This window comes from Emys orbicularis, chromosome 1 (genome assembly GCF_028017835.1).
Source record: "Emys orbicularis isolate rEmyOrb1 chromosome 1, rEmyOrb1.hap1, whole genome shotgun sequence".
Lineage (NCBI taxonomy): Eukaryota > Metazoa > Chordata > Testudines > Emydidae > Emys > Emys orbicularis.
This window is the reverse complement of record NC_088683.1, coordinates 122,604,950-122,622,583: the sequence shown is the minus strand read 5'-3', so window position 1 is coordinate 122,622,583 and position 17,634 is coordinate 122,604,950. Positions and strand designations below refer to the sequence as shown.

The 17,634-nt window shown below is 46.0% G+C and overlaps 1 protein-coding gene across 1 annotated transcript in view; it reads right to left on the bottom strand.

Moving 5' to 3' along the window:
* Positions 1–17,634, bottom strand: part of PIK3C2G (phosphatidylinositol-4-phosphate 3-kinase catalytic subunit type 2 gamma) — a 321,727-nt gene that overhangs the window by 96,229 nt on the left and 207,864 nt on the right. Inside the window, exon 24 of the mRNA XM_065420952.1 lies at positions 6,608–6,764. Within this exon, the coding sequence (XP_065277024.1) occupies positions 6,608–6,764 (157 nt within the window). The remainder of the gene's footprint in view (positions 1–6,607; positions 6,765–17,634) is intronic.

Genomic DNA, 17,634 nt, shown 5'->3' with positions numbered 1-17,634 from the left:
TAAAATAAATATGAGATGTTAGTTTATCTTTCCCTTCCTGCTATCATCTGGTATTTTGCACTAAAGTGAGCCCAAAGTAGAACTTCCCCATAGTCTATTTAATTTTCTATAAATTACCCTTTTTACTATGTGTGATGGAGCAGTCTGCCCTTAAGAGTAGTAGGACCTAATGGTCAGCCCATGTGGCATGGCCCTTTAAGAGTTTAAAAGGCCCAATTATATATACAAGGACCTGGGAGATATTAGGAGAAAGGAAGCAGTCCCAGGAATAAGAAGTATTCTGGAGGAAATACTGTTACTGTTTCTTTAAGGGCCGGGAACCTTGCAGAGAGGGGAAGGCAAGGGTCCCCTCCCTCCTCCTCCTCCCCGGCCAGTTGGGAATGAGCTGGGAGAAGGGGACCAGCATAAAGGCTGCCTCCTCTCTCCTAGCAGGGCAGGCACCAGGAATACTAACTAGCTTGCTGAGCAGTCTGAAGCCTAAAGACTAAGGGAAAGGGGCCAGCTGAGGGAGAAGCTGGCAAAGGCCTTATGGCTGGATAACCCATAACTCAGCTCAGGAGAGGAGAGCTCTTACTTCAGAAGGACTAGAGAAAGTGATTAAGAGAACTCAGCTCCAGGGAGGAGAGCTGGGGGGACTCCTGATTAAGGAGAACAGTCAGGGACTAACTAATGCAGCCCATTTGCAAAGGAGACTCCTGATTAAGGAAGGTCTGAAAGGAGTAACCCAGAGAAGGAACCAAAAAGGATTCCAGAAGCAGAGACTATTTACAGATGCAGGAAAGACGTGTCTCCTGAAGGAAGGGGCCAGAGGCTGCTTGTTGGACTGAGTGGGAGAGATGAGTGTCCCTGGGTGCAGCTGAGTAAGCTACTATTTATGGCAATGGCTCTGGTTAATGAGATCAACCTGTGGCACCATGCCTGACAGAAAGGAGTGTACCGGGGTGACCTCCATGCCACCACACTATGGCTCTTAGATTCTTTTAGGTTTGACTGGCTGCTTGTGTCATGGGGGGAGCCAAATTCCCCCTTCAGACTTCAATGAGACAAGTTGGGGCTTCTTCAATATGATGAGGCACTCACCTCTTGAGTGCCCCCCACTGTCTGGGTGTGGTACTGCAGTCTTTCCTGTCCCAGGCGCCACCTGTAGGTTGTCGACCTTGCTTTGTAGGTCTTCAGTGGCTCAGCCCTCCGGCCAAGTCACTCAGTGTAAAATGGATGAACGGCTTCCAGGGTAGCAAAGTGTTTGACACACTGTATGCCCTCAGCCCCATCTCTGGGCCCCTCTAAGTCCTGCCCTTCACTTGGGCTTCCCAACAGCCTTTTCCCCTTCTCAGGGCTTTGGCCACTTTGCAAGTAGGCCGGTGGGGAGACCACCCACTATGCTGGGTCCCAACCCAGGGACCCTATAAACACGTATCACTGCCTCCAGTTTGCTGCTGCTACTTCCTTGGGCCTTTTCCCATGTAGCCCCTTTCTCTTCATCCTTACCTCAGGGTTACAGTTGTCAAGTCTTCTCATTCCCAGGGCCAGTAGATCAGCCCATTGAGCTGGTCAGAGCGGAGCACCCATCCTCAGCCTTCTGGTCCTAGCCAGGGACTGACCTGCTAAGGCCTTGCAGTTCTTTTTATCGGAGCCTGCTGGGCTCTGATTGGCTGCTCCCACAAGGCCTCTCCAGGCCTAGGGTGACCAGATAGCCAGTGTGAAAAATCAAGACGGGGTGGGAATTAGTTGCCTATATAAGAAAAAGTCCCTAATATTGGGATGGTCCTGATAATATCGGGGCATCTGGTCACCATAGACTCACCTTCACTGCTCCTTCCCAGGATATATGTGTGTGTGTGTGTGTGGGGGGTAGGATCACGGGGCCTCCAGCAGGAGGCCTCGGAGGGCCTGGTACACCCCATCATACTCAATCTCCTATGTTTGTTTTATTTCCTTTCTCTTTAGAAGAAATAAGAGCACCCATCCACAGGCTCTGAGTTCCCTGCCAGTTATTTACAATTACCAAATCAGAATGCAATACCATCAAGCTCATCCTTCCACCAAGCTGCAGCTTATAGTCAAGTGCTAATACTTCGCTGTATGTTGGCCTGTAGCTCAACCCCCATACTGCTCTTCAAAGGCCATGTGAAAAAAATGGAACCTGCAATGTGCCCTGAATGCCAACAGATCCAAACAACATGAGACTTGGGGCGGGAGGCCATTCCAGAGCTCTGTGGCCCTTGTGCAGAACACTCTCCCAGCATCCCCTCTCTGTTATATGAAAAGGGCTCTAGCATCAACACCTCTGCTGACTGCAACCATTGCACTGTATTAAAGGGAAAGAGGTGGTCTCACAGGGGGACCTGGCACCAAGCAAGTTAGGGCTTTATGGGTTAAAACCAAAACTTTAAAAATCTATCCAGAAGCTCTCAGGTAACCAGCATGGATCCCTGAGCACAGATGTCCATGTTCACGGTCAAGCGATCAAATGGGGTCATGCAGGGATCATTTCTGGGTCCAGTTGTGTTCAATATCTTCATCAATGGTTTAAATAATGGAATAGAGAATACACTTATAAAGTTTGTGGATGATACCACGCTGGGAGGGGTTCCAAGTGCTTTAGAGGACAGGATTAAAATTCTAAATGATCTGGAAAAACTGGAGAAATGGTCTGAAGAAAATAGGAAGAAATACAATAGGGACAAATGCAAAGTAGTTCACTTAGGAAGGAACAATCAGTTGCACACATACAAAATGGGAAATGACTGCCTAGGAAGGAGTACTGCAGAAAGGGATCTGGGGGTCAAGCTAAATATGAGTCAACAGGGTAACACTGTTGCAAAAAAAGCAAACATCATTCTGGGATATATTAGCAGGAGCGTTGTAAGCAAGACACTAGAAGTAATTCTTCCGCTCTACACCACTCTGATTAGGCCTCAACTGGAGTATTGTGTCCAGTTCTGGGAGCCACATTTCAGGAAAGATGTGGACAAAGTGGAGAAAGTCCAAGGAAATAAAAATTATTAAAGGTATAGAAAACATGACGTATGAGGAAAGATTGAAAAAACTGGGTTTATTTAATCTGGAGAAGAGAAGACTGAGAGGGGTCATGTACATAACGGTTTTCAAGTACATAAAAGGTTGTTACAAGAAGGTGGATAGAACAAGACGCAATGGGCTTGAATTGCAGCAAGGGCAGTTTTGGTTGGACATTAGCAAAAACTTCCTAACTGTCAGGATGGTTAAGCACTGGAATAAACTGCTCAGAGAGGTTGTGGAATCTCCGTCACTGGAGATTTTAAAGAGCGGGTTAAGACAAACACCTGTCAGGGATGGTCTAGATAATATTTAGTCCTGCCATCAGTGCAGGGGACTGGACTAGATGACCTCTTGAGAGCCCTTCCAGTCCTATGATTCTATGATTGTCTATGATCTATGTACTCCCTATAGGGCATCCCATTTCATGCACCAGTTCTAGCTTCAAAATTGCTTTAAGATGGGAAACACATGGCATATTTTGCAATGGATAATTTTCATTTTGGCCATAGGAGTGCAGTTTTGCTGCACATCAGAGGGTGCTCAGAGAAGTAAGATTTGGGGATCCTGTGCTGGGCACAAACAATCCTTAGTGCCATGCAGTGCAGCATTGTGGATTCGGGGATTCCATTGCTCCTTCCCTGGAGGAGCCCTGCAATGCACAGCCCAGCTGCTTGCTCTTTGCACTGGGCCTTTGATTTGGGCTTTACTGAGTAATCTCTCATCTGCAGAGCTGAAAGCGCTTTACAAACATTAATCAATAAAAGTCTCACATTACCCCTCTCAGCCTCAGTACCATTATACAAGGCACTGATAAAACATTCCTGTCTCTATTGGAAATACCTCACCTGGTGCATTCTAGGATTGCATGAGCCTTTTTCACGGCTGCATCACATTGGCGGCTCATAGTCATCCTGCAATCAACCAATACACCCAGGTCTTTCAACTCCTTTGTCACATCCTACTGATACTTCCCCAGCTTATAGCAAAAATTCTTGTTGTTAGTCCCTAAAAGTATGACCTTGCACTTTGCACTATTAAATTTCACCCCATTTCTATTACTCCAGTTTACAAGATCATTCTTGTATGATATTCTGGTCCTCCTCCGTACTGGAAATACCTCCCAACTTTGTGTCATCTACAATTTTATTACCACACTCCCACTTTTTGTGCCAAGGTCATTAATTAAAATGTCAAATAAGACTGGTCTCAAGACCAATCCCTGAGGAACTCCACTAATAACCTCCCTCCAGCCTGACAGCTCACCTTTCAGCATAACTTGTCTTAGTCTCCACTTTAACCAGTTCCTTATCCACCTTTTAACTCTCATATTAATCCCCCATCTTCTCCAATGTAACTAATAATTTATCAAATGTCTTACTGAAATCCAGGTAGATTAGATCTACTGCATTTCCTTTGTCTAAAAAATCAGTTATCTTCTCAAAGAAGGAGATCAGGTTGGTCCGGCATGATCTACCTTTTGTAAAACCATGTTGTATTTTATCCCAATTCCCATTCACCTCTATGTCCTGTGACAAAGTTCCTCCTCTATCTTGGTGGGTCCTGCGCTTATTGGCGGATTTTCTTGCCTCAGAGATTCACCATGTGGGTTGGGGAACAGCCCAGAGACCTTCCCCTCTGGGAGAACCCACAGTCCAGGTCAGTTGGGAGGTTTGGGGGGAACCCGGGCCCGCCCTCTACTCCGGGTTCCAGCCCAGGGCCCTGTGGACTGCAGCTGTCTATAGTGCCTCCTGTAACAGCTGCATGACAGCTACAACTCCCTGGGCTACTTCCCCATGGCCTCCTCCAAACACCTTCCTTATTCTCACCACAGGACCTTCCTCCTGGTGTCTGATAACGCTTGTGCTCCTCAGTCCTCCAGCAGCACACCCACACCTTCACCCTCTCACTCTCAGCTCCTTGCGCCTCTTGCTCCCAGCTCCTCACACTTACACCACAAACTGAAGTGAGCTCCTTTTTAAAACCCAGGTGCCCTGATTAGCCTGCCTTAATTGATTCTAGCAGCTTCTTCTTAATTAGCTCCAGGTGTCCTAATTAGCCTGCCTGCCTTAACTGGTTCTAGCAGGTTCCTGATTACTCTAGTGCAGCCCCTGCTCTGGTCACTCAGGGAACAGAAAACTACTCATACAGTGACCAGTATATTTGCCCTCTACCAGACTCCTGTACCCCGCTGGTCTGGGTCTGTCACAGTCCTTAACTACTTTCTCTTTCAAAATTTGTTCCAAGACCTTGCATACCACTGAGGTCAAACTAGCAGGCCTGTAGTTGCCCAGATCAATTCCCCCCCCCCTTTTCTTAAAAATAGGAACTATATTAGCAGTTCTCCAGTCACAAGGTATAACCCCCTAGTTTACAGATTCATTAAAAACCCTTGCTATTGCCCTTGCAATTTCACGGGCCAGTTTCTTTAATATTCTTGGATGGAGATTATCTTCCCTCCCCCCCCCCCAATTTAGTCCCATTAAGCTGTTTCTGTTTGACTTCCACCTTGGATTTGGTAATATCTACCTCCATATCCTCGTTTCCATTAGCCACCCTGCCACTACCCCTAAGCTCTTCATTAGCCTAATTAAAGACTGAGACAAAGTATTTGTTTAGGTTTTAGGCCATGCCTAGATAATCTTTAATCTCCACCCCATCCTCAGTGCTTAGCAGTCCCACTTCTTCTTTCCTTGTTTTCTTCTTATTTATATGGCTATAGAACCTTTTACTACTGGTTTTAATTCTCTTTAAGGTCCAACTCTGCTTGGCTTTTGGCAGTTCTCACTTTATCCTTACACTTTCTGACCTCCAAGAGGTAGCTTTGCTTGCTGATCCCTCCCATCTTCCATTCCTTGTAGGCTTTCTCCTTTCTCTTAATCACCTGTTTGAGATGCTTGCTCATGCAGCTTGGTCTGCAACCCTTCCCTACGCATTTTTTCTCCTTGGTTGGGATGGAGGCTTCAGGTACTTTAAGTCAAAGTTGCAGAAACTAATTCCAAGCCTCCTCCACATTTAGATCCTTGAATTCTTCAGGCCAGTCCACTTCCCTAACTAATTCCCTTAATTTTTTTAAGGTGGTTCTTTTGAAATCAAGGACCCTAGTTGCAGATCTATTTTTTGTTTATCCTTTCATTTAGTTTAAACTGAATTAGCTCATTATCACTCGAACCAAGGCTGTCCTCTACAACCGGTTCTTCTATGAAGTCCTCATGAAGCCTTTTTTCCTTACTGTATTTATCCCAGTAACAAAGCATGACAGGATTCTACAATAATGGCTCCCTGTAATGGCTGCAGTGTCCTAGATCAATCACCATAGGGTATTGTAACATAATGCAGTCTGTGAGTTTAGTCTAATTAGTTCACTTCTTTAATTCCAAACAGAGTTAGGAAATAGCAATTTGAAAACCTGGAATTAGGACTGGGTGAAACTTTTACAAAAGAAAACCTTTTAATTTGAGTTGGTTCGTGGGTGTACAATGAGATTGACATTTACTGATAAAAATCTAATCCTTCTAAGCCTCGCTACAGGGGAAAAGAAAACAAGAGGGATTGAGGGTTTTTTTGGTTACATCCCTGACCTTCTTACCATCTCCAGCAGGTTCAAGAGCAATTGGCTGTGTTTCCTGACTATATTATAAGCTCGACAGCAAAGTTCCACAAACTCTTGGAAGCGCTGTGGGGTTTTTCCACCTTCTGTGATGAAATACTCCATCTCTGAAGTGAAGATAAAAGGTGCTCGGTCCCTTGAAAAAACAAGATACAATGAAAAATGGCAAATCCTATCAGATGGTTGAGCTTTTTAACTCCCTGTTAATATTTGTTTTCCCAATCTTTCCCTTCTCATTATTTCTTCCCTCCCTTCCTCCAGGGTGGATAACTCCATGCCAGAACACTCAGTGATGCTGACTAATTGTGGCAGACACAGGTCTCTAGGTGAGATCTTCTTCGTGCACATGGTTGTGCAGCAATTTGGGGAAGCCAACAACTGAACACGATTTTTTAAAATTTATTTTTAACTCTCACTGCTTCAGTTTCCCGACTCCCTGCCTCAGAATAATGGTCTTGATCTTGACGTATATTCTCTCCTGATACTGAAATATTTAAAAGCTGTACTTGAAACAGAGTGGGATATAAATACAACTCCCTACCAGGCAAAAAGTGTATTTAAAATAAACAAAATCCCCCCAAAACCTAAGGTGCTTTTCTGCTTTTGAGTACACAACTGTGAAGGATTGGTTCTTATCTCAGCTGCACCAGAATAAATCCAGATAAACACTGTCTTTTATCCAGTTACTCTGGATTTAGACGGATGTAAAGTGCCAGCAGAATCTGGGCCCATGACTTGCTTTTTTAATAACTTGTGGATTTTGTAGCTGTGCTATGGTATTGGAAAAAGAATGAATTAGCCAGGCTTTTGCTAAAAATTCTCCCTTTTGACAGCTTCAGCACAGCCTGATATACTGTTTTATTCCAGCACAGAGAGAACTACTGCAGGATTTTATTCCTCATAACTGTGTATACAGATATATGTAAACAGGTCAGAGAGCTATAACCCAGGTAATATACACAGTGGATTAGATTTAATCCTGAGCTAGAGGTGAGCCTGAGCCAACCTCCAGAATCTAAATATTCCCAAATCTTTGGGAGATTTGAACTCCAGATACACTTTTTACAGTTTGGGACCCTCTCTAGTTAAAAATTCATTCAAGAGGGGTCTGACCCCATTCCAGTTGCTGATTCTTCTCCACAAGAAACCTGAACATCTTCCCAACAAACAATTTCCATATCAGTATCGCCCAGCCCATTACCAGTCTCCGTAATCTTCTGCAGACACATGCTATGCTCTTTGTATGGCTGCAGTGATGAAGTTGAGTTGCATTGGATGCTCATGTTGGGGGATCATGACTTCTTGCTTAAACAACCCTTTCAGCGGACAGGGGGCTGCAGACGGGAGTTTGACAGAGGGAGGCTTACGATGGTTAGGAAGACCCGCAACACCTGTGCCAGCACTGCTTCTGTCTCCTCCACCTGCGCCTGTAGCCAGACAGAGCGCCTGAGCATGGATGCTTCTACCCAGATCCTGGTGTGGTTTTGCAGAGACTGTAACTTGCAATTTCCACTTACTGATATCCAGGCTGGGGGGACCATCCAATGTGAAAGGTGCCTGCTGGTGGAATCTCTCAGGCAGCAGGTGGGAGAGCTACAGGAGGAGGTGGCTAGGTTGAGAAGCATCTGAATCCACGAGCAGTTCCTGGACAGTGTCCATGTGGAGACAGCTGAGGTAGCTGTCCCAGTACACAGGACTGCTGATACACCACTGGTGGAGGAGGAGATGGCTCAGGGTGGACACTGGCAGCTGGTTACTTCTGGCAGCAGGCAGTGCTCCACCCCTGCTCCGAACCCTCCCGCTGTGGTAATAGGTAACCGTTATGCTCTTCTTGATACAGGAAAGAAGGCATCACCCCCTACAGTAAAGGAGGAGAAGCCTCGTACCCCTAAGGCTGGGAGGTCTGCTGCCACCACTGCGAATAGGAAACGTAGGGTAGTGGTGGTCGGAGACTCTCTGCTGAGGGGGACGGAGGCGCCCATCTGTCGCCCTGACATTTCATCTCGGGAGGTATGCTTCCTGCCGGGAGCCCGTATCCGTGACGTTACGGAGGCATTGTCGAGGATTATCCAGCCCTCTGACTACTACCCCATGCTACTCATCCATGTGGGCACAAATGATACTGCGCGGTGTGACACTGAGCGGATCAAGAGTGACTACAGGGCTCTGGGAGTACGGGTGAAGGAGTTTGGAGCGCAGGTGGTATTCTCTTCGATTCTTCCTGTAAAAGGTAGGGGCCCGGGCAGAGACAGATGCATCATGGAGGTGAATGCCTGGCTGCGAAGATGGTGTCGCCAGGAGGGCTTTGGCTTCCTAGACCACGGGATGCTATTTGAGGAAGGACTGCTAGGCAGAGATGGCGTTCACCTTTCGAGGAGGGGAAAGACCCTATTTGGACACAGACTGGCTAACCTAGTGAGGAGGGCTTTAAACTAGGTTCGACGGGGACAGGTGAGCAAAGCCCGCAGGTAAGTGGGGAACATGGAGACCTGGGAGATGGGTCGGAAACGAGAGGGAGTGTGGGCTATATTGGCAGAGAGAAAGGAGGGTCAGGACAAAACTGGGAGGAAAGATCAAACCAGTATCTTAGATGCCTATATACAAATGTGAGAAGTATGGGTAATAAGCAGGAAGAACTGGAAGTGCTAATAAATAAATACAACTATGACATTGTTGACATCACTGAAACTTGGTGGGATAATACACATGATTGGAATGTTGGTGTGGATGGATACAGCTTGCTCAGGAAGGATAGACAGGGGAAAAAGGGAGGAGGTGTTGCCTTATATATTAAAAATGTACACACTTGGACTGAGGTAGAGATGGACATAGGAGATGGAAGTGTTGAGAGTCTCTGGGTTAGGCTAAAAGGGGTAAAAAACAAGGGTGATGTCATGCTAGGAGTCTACTACAGGCCACCTAACCAGGTGGAAGAGGTGGATGAGGCTTTTTTTAAACAACTAACAAAATCATCCAAAGCCCAAGATTTGGTGGTGATGGGGGCCTTCAACTATCCGGATATATGTTGGGAAAATAACACAGCGGGGCACAGACTATCCAACAAATTCTTGGACTGCATTGCAGACAACTTTTTATTTCAGAAGGTTGAAAAAGCTACTAGGGGGGAAGCTGTTCTAGACTTGATTTTAACAAATAGGGAGGAACTCGTTGAGAATTTGAAAGTAGAAGGCAGCTTGGGTGAAAGTGATCATGAAATCATAGAGTTTGCAATTCTAAGGAAGGGTAGAAGGGAGAACAGCAAAATAGAGACAATGGATTTCAGGAAGGCGGATTTTGGTAAGCTCAGAGAGCTGATAGGTAAGGTCCCATGGGAATCAAGACTGAGGGGAAAAACAACTGAGGAGAGTTGGCAGTTTTTCAAAGGGACACTATTAAGGGTCCAAAAGCAAGCTATTCCGCTGGTTAGGAAAGATAGAAAATGTGGCAAAAGACCACCTTGGCTTAACCACGAGATCTTGCATGATCTAAAAAATAAAAAGGAGTCATACAAAAAATGGAAACTAGGACAGATTACAAAGGATGAATATAGGCAAACAACACAGGAATGCAGGGGCAAGATTAGAAAGGCAAAGGCACAAAATGAGCTCAAACTAGCTACGGGAATAAAGGGGAACAAGAAGACTTTTTATCAATACATTAGAAGCAAGAGGAAGACCAAAGACAGGGTAGGCCCACTGCTTAGTGAAGAGGGAGAAACAGTAACAGGAAACTTGGATCTGAAGAAGTGAGGTTCTTACCCACGAAAGCTTATGCTCCCAATACTTCTGTTAGTCTTAAAGGTGCCACAGGACCCTCTGTTGCTTTTTACAGATTCAGACTAACACAGCTACCCCTCTGATACTTGACACCATGCAAGGCACTGCATTTAGCCGTATGGAATGGAAATCTATCAACCTCGTGAAGAAACTTGCACAAATACAGACAGATATCATCTTCCTTTCCAAATGCAAACGGATGGACATCATACCAAATGGACTGAAGGTGAAAAATCCATTGCTATCTACATACTGCACAGACCACAGTGAGAGATTATGCCATATACTATCAAAGAAACTGAGGAACCACCTGATCAGCATCCTATACAGCAAACAGAAAAACATCAAGAAAGAGCTCTCCAACCTGGAGACTTTCATAAATAACCAACCCTCCACACAAATGGACTTTACTAAAATAAGACAGGAGATCTACATTACACACTTCACCTCTCTACAAAGGAAAAAGGACCGTAAGCTGTCTAAAATCCTACCTGCCACATGGGGCCACAACAGGGGTACCCCTAACCCACCCAGCAATATCGTCAATTTATCCAGCTACACACTCAACCCAGCAGAAGAGTCTGTCCTATCTCGGGGACTCTCTTTTTGCCCCAGCACCCCCACGAACATGATACAGTTCTGCGGTGATCTGGAAGCCTACTTTCACCGCCTCCGACTCAAAGAATACTTTCAAGAAAACACTGAACAGCGCACTGATACACAGATACCCTCCCACCAACAACACAGGAAGAAGAACTCCACATGGACTCCTCCTGAGGGTCGAAATGACAGTCTGGACCTATACATAGAATGCTTCCGCCGACGTGCACAGGCAAAAACTGTGGAAAAACAACATCGCTTGCCTCATAACCTAAGTCGTGCAGAACGCAATGCCATCCACAGCCTCAGAAACCACTCTGACATTATCATCAAAGAGGCTGATAAAGGAGGTGCTGTTGTCATCATGAACAGGTCTGACTACCAGAAGGAGGCTGCCAGACAACTCTCCAATACCAAATTCTACAGGCCACTTTCCTCAGATCCCACTGAGGAATACACTAAGAAACTGCACCATCTACTCAGGACACTCCCTACACTAACACAGGAACAAATCAACATACCCTTAGAGCCCCGACCGGGGTTATTCTATCTACTACCCAAGATCCACAAACCTGGAAATCCTGGACGCCCCATCATCTCGGGCATTGGCACTCTCACTGAAGGACTGTCTGGATATGTGGACTCCCTACTCAGACCCTACGCCACCAGCACTCCCAGCTATCTCCGTGACACCACAGATTTCCTGAGAAAACTACAATGCATTGGTGACCTCCCAGAAAACACCATCCTAGCCACCATGGATGTAGAGGCTCTCTACACAAACATCCCACACACAGATGGAATACAAGCTGTCAGGAACAGTATCCCTGATGATGACACAGCACAACTTATTGCTGAGCTCTGTGACTTTATCCTCACACCAAATTTGAAATAATTGTGCGACAATATATACCTCCAGACCAGTGGCACCGCTATGGGCACCCGCATGGCTCCACAATATGCCAACATTTTTATGGCTGACCTGGAACAACGCTTCCTCAGCTCTCGTCCACTCACGCCCCTTCTCTACCTACGCTACATTGATGACATCTTCATCATCTGGACCCATGGGAAGGAGACCCTGGAAGAATTCCACCATGATTTCAACAGCTTCCACCCCACCATCAACCTCAGCCTGGACCAATCTACACGGGAGGTCCACTTCCTAGACACCACCGTACAAATAAGCGATGGCCACGTTAACACCACCCTATACCGAAAACCCACCGACCGCTACGCCTACCTTCATGCCTCCAGCTTCCACCCCAGAAACACCACACGATCCATCGTCTACAGCCAAGCACTGAGGTACAATCGCATCTGCTCCAACCCCTCTGACAGAGACCAACACCTACAAGATCTTCACCAAGCATTCTCAAAACTACGATACCCACACAAGGAAATAAAGAAACAAATCAACAGAGCCAGACGTGTACCCAGAAGCCTCCTGCTACAAGACAGGCCCCAAAAAGAAACCAACAGAACTCCACTGGCCATCACCTACAGTCCTCAGCTTAAACCTCTCCAACGCATCATCAGTGATCTACAACCCATCCTGGACAATGATCCCTCACTTTCACAGACCTTGGGAGGCAGGCCAGTCCTCGCCCACAGACAACCCGTCAACCTTAAGCATATTCTCACCAGCAACCACGCACCGCACCATAACAACTCTAACTCAGGAACCAACCCATGCAACAAACCTCGATGCCAACTCTGCCCACATATCTACACCAGCAACACCATCACAGGACCTAACCAGATCAGCTACAACATCACCGGCTCATTCACCTGCATGTCCACCAATGTTATATATGCCATCGTATGCCAGCAATGCCCCTCTGCTATGTACATTGGCCAAACTGGACAGTCACTACGCAAGAGGATAAATGGACACAAGTCAGATATCAGGAATGGCAATATACAAAAACCTGTAGGAGAACACTTCAACCTCCCTGGCCACACAATAGCAGATGTAAAGGTAGCCATCTTACAGCAAAAAAACTTCAGGACCAGACTCCAAAGAGAAACTGCTGAGCTCCAGTTCATTTGCAAATTTGACACCATCAGATCAGGATTAAACAAAGACTGTGAATGGCTATCCAACTACAGAAGCAGTTTCTCCTCCCTTGGTGTTCACACCTCAACTGCTAGCAGAGCACCTCACCCTCCCTGATTGAACTAACCTCGTTATCTCCATACTGATTTATACCTGCCTCTGGAGATTTCCATTACTTGCATCTGAAGAAGTGAGGTTCTTACCCACGAAAGCTTATGCTCCCAATACTTCTGTTAGTCTTAAAGGTGCCACAGGACCCTCTGTTGCAGGAAACTTGGAAATGGCAGAGATGCTTAATGACTTCTTTGTTTCGGTCTTCACCGAGAAGTCTGAAGGAATGCCTAGCATAGTGAATGCTAATGGGAAGGGGGTAGGTTTAGCAGATAAAATAAAAAAAGAACAAGTTAAAAATCACTTAGAAAAGTTAGATGCCTGCAAGTCACCAGGGCCTGATGAAATGCATCCTAGAATACTCAAGGAGCTAATAGAGGAGGTATCTGAGCCTCTAGCTATTATCTTTGGAAAATCATGGGAGACGGGAGAGATTCCAGAAGACTGGAAAAGGGCAAATATAGTGCCCATCTATAAAAAGGGAAATAAAAACAACCCAGGAAACTACAGACCAGTTAGTTTAACTTCTGTGCCAGGGAAGATAATGGAGCAAGTAATTAAGGAAATCATCTGCAAACACTTGGAAGGTGGTAAGGTGATAGGAACAGCCAGCATGGATTTGTAAAGAACAAATCATATCAAACCAATCTGATAGCTTTCTTTGATAGGATAACGAGTCTTGTGGATAAGGGAGAAGCTGTGGATGTGGTATACCTAGACTTTAGTAAGGCATTTGATACGGTCTCGCATGATATTCTTATCGACAAACTAGGCAAATACAATTTAGATGGGGCTACTATAAGGTGGGTGCATAACTGGCTGGATAACCGTACTCAGAGAGTTGTTATTAATGGTTCCCAATCTTGCTGGAAAGGCATAATGAGTGGGGTTCTGCAGGGGTCTGTTTTGGGACCGGCTCTGTTCAATATCTTCATTAACGACTTAGATATTGGCATAGAAAGTACGCTTATTAAGTTTGCGGATGATACCAAACTGGGAGGGATTGCAACTGCTTTGGAGGACAGGGTCATAATTCAAAATGATCTGGACAAATTGGAGAAATGGTCTGAGTTAAACAGGATGAAGTTTAACAAAGACAAATGCAAAGTGCTCCACTTAGGAAGAAAAAATCAGTTTCACACATACAGAATGGGAAGAGACTGTCTAGGAAGGAGTACGGCAGAAAGGGATCTAGGGGTTATAGTGGACCACAAGCTAAATATGAGTCAACAGTGTGATGCTGTTGCAAAAAAAGCAAACATGATTCTGGGATGTATTAACAGGTGTGTTGTGAGCAAGACACGAGAAGTCATTCTTCCGCTCTACTCTGCTCTGGTTAGGCCTCAGCTGGAGTATTGTGTCCAGTTCTGGGCACCGCATTTCAAGAAAGATGTGGAGAAATTGGAAAGGGTCCAGAGAAGAGCAACAAGAATGATTAAAGGTCTTGAGAACATGACGTATGAAGGAAGGCTGAAAGAATTGGGTTTGTTTAGTTTGGAAAAGAGAAGACTGAGAGGGGACATGATAGCAGTTTTCAGGTATCTAAAAGGGTGTCATAAGGAGGAGGGAGAAAACTTGTTCACCTTAGCCTCTGAGGATAGAACAAGAAGCAATGGGCTTAAACTGCAGCAAGGGAGGTCTAGGTTGGACATTAGGAAAAAGTTCCTAACTGTCAGGGTGGTTAAACACTGGAATAAATTGCCTAGGGAGGTTGTGGAATCTCCATCTCTGGAGATATTTAAGAGTAGGTTAGATAAATGTCTATCAGGGATGGTCTAGACAGTATTTGGTCCTGCCATGCGGGCAGGGGTCTGGACTCGATGACCTCTCGAGGTCCCTTCCAGTCCTAGAATCTATGAATCTATGAATCTATGAATCACCCCAGGCAAGACTGGCAGCTTGCTTTGCATTCCTACTGCTCTGAATACTCCCCCTTTCCCACAGTTTCTGAATTAAAGCCTCCCACCAACCCTCTCTCTGCCTTTAAAAACTGTCCACATATATATACAGCCCTACCAAATTCACGGTCCATTTTGGTCAATTTCACGGTTTTAGGATTTTAAAAATCACAAATTTCATGATTTTAGCTATTTAAATCTGAAATTTCACGGTGTTGTAATTCTAGGGTCCTGACCCAGAAGAGGATTGTGGGGGAGTTGCAATGTTATTGTAGGAGGGTTGCAGTATTCCCACTCTTACTTCTGTGCTGCTGCTGATGGCAGCGCTGCCTTCAGAGCTGGGCTGCCGGAGAGCGGTGGCTGCTGGCCGGGTGCCCAGCTCTGAAGGCAGCAGCGCAAAAGTAAGGGTGGCAACACTGTACCATGCCATCCCTACTTCTGAATGGCTGCTGGCAGCAGTGCTGCCTTCAGAGTTGGGCGCCAGTAGCTGCCACTCTCTGGCCACCCAGCTCTGAAGGCAGTACAGAAGTAAGGGTGGCAATACTCTGATCCTCCCCCCTACAATAACCTTGCAACTCCCCCACCTCCTCTTTTTGAGTTAGGACCCCCAGTTTGGGAAATGCTGGTCTCCCCCATGAAATCTGTATAGCTTAGGGCAGTGGTTCTCAAACCGGGGGGTGGGATCCTAAAGTGGATCGTGATCCCATTTTAATGGGGTTGCCAAGGCTGGCTTAGACTTGCTGGGGCCCAGGGCCAAAGCCCAATCCCGAGGGCTTCAGCCCTGGGTGGCAGGGCTCAGGTTACAGGCCCCCCCCCCCCCCCCCCGGGGCTGAAGCCCTTGGACTTCGGCTTCAGCCCCTCGCCCTGGAGAGGTGGGGCTTTGGCTTTGCCTCCTCCCCACAACCCTGGGTGGCGGGGCTTGGGCAGCTTCAGGCTTTGGTCCCCCCTCCTGGGATCCTGTAGTAATTTTTGTTGTCAGAAGGGGGTTGCAGTGCAATGAAGTTTGAGAACCCCTGATTTAGGGTAAAAGTACACAGAAGACCAGATTTCAGGGGGAGAGACCAGATTTCATGGTCCGTGACACGTTTTTCATGGCCGTGAATTTGGTAGGGCCCTACATATAGGTGAAGTACACCTGGAAAGAACCCAGTTTGCCAAGGTTTAAGTCAAAAGGCCAAATACATTTTTTGTGTAACTTCATGGATTTTAATTGTGTTACACCAGGGGTGAAATTGAGCCCATAATATTCTCTCTTCTTTCCAATCTTTTCTGTATTGTGTAAGAAGCTGTCTCAGAACATCACTGCTGCCTTTTGGCTTTGTGATCTCTCTCTCTGGAGATTATGTGTCTCAATCACACATTATAAAACCACGTCTATTACTGATCTCAATAAGCAATTTTTTTCCAGCCCAGTCTTTAATCCATTATTCAGCTTTTCTTAGAGACAGAAGTTATTTCCATCCCTGGCTTAACACAACTACTTCTCTTTGACATTAACCTCTAAATATTCCTGTATCATTACTGAAGGAGATTTGAACCGAGGACACTCACTGAAGTCAGCCTGGGAGATAGTCACAGAGCCAAGCCTGCAAAACCGATCATTTTCACCTAAGATTGGAGATGGGTCCAACCCCAAAACCTGGATTTCAATGCTCCTCCGTCTTTGGTCGTGTTTGAAAACCAAACCTCAATCTCAGATTTGCTGCAGGCAGGGCCGGCTCCAGGGTTTTTGCCGCCCCAAGCGGTGTGAAGAAAAAAAAAAAAAGAAGCTGCGATTGTGATCAGCGGCCGCAGCTCCACCGCGCCGCTTTCCTCTTCGGCGGCAATTCTGCAGCAGGTCCTTCCCTCCAAGAGGGACCGAGGGACCCGCCGCCGAATTGCCGCCGAAGAGCCCGACGTGCCGCCCCTTCCCCTTGGCCGCCGTAAGCACCTACTTGCTGAGCTGGTGCCTGGAGCCGGCCCTGGCTGCAGGGTCTTCTTTTTATAAGGGGCCTAGTCATATCTCCAGATATAAAGCACCCCTGTGCTCTGTGATGTTTAAAATCCATATCTGAATTCTGAGGTTTGCATCCATCTACACCAAGAAAAAAGATATTCTGTGAAAGCACAATTATTCTAAAGCAAGCTCAAATCTCTCATATTAAATCAGCATCATGGTTATTTGAGCTGAAATCAGAAACTGCGAGTAACAGAGTTTTTTCATGGAAGACACAGTTTGGGGTACAGCATGACTTTCATATGGCACAGGGGCTGCTAGCATTAAGCAATTTTTGTAGGCTTTATTGAGCATGTAACTGGTATTTGACAGCTCTTATATGATTTGCAGCATTAGCTATGTTGCAAGAAGTTTTGAAACAGTTTACAAGGTTCTTAAATTTCTCAATTTCCTTCAAGTCTCCCTTCTAAGGTGCTGGACCTTTCCTCTTATATTCATCTGAAAAATATGATGTAGAAAATTGATTTTCTTTGGAACATTTAAGCCCGGTTTTGCCCAAGCTCTTCTGACATCACAGTCTCTCTCTTCCATGGTAACCAGATATTGAAACTCCAGGGCTGCAAGTA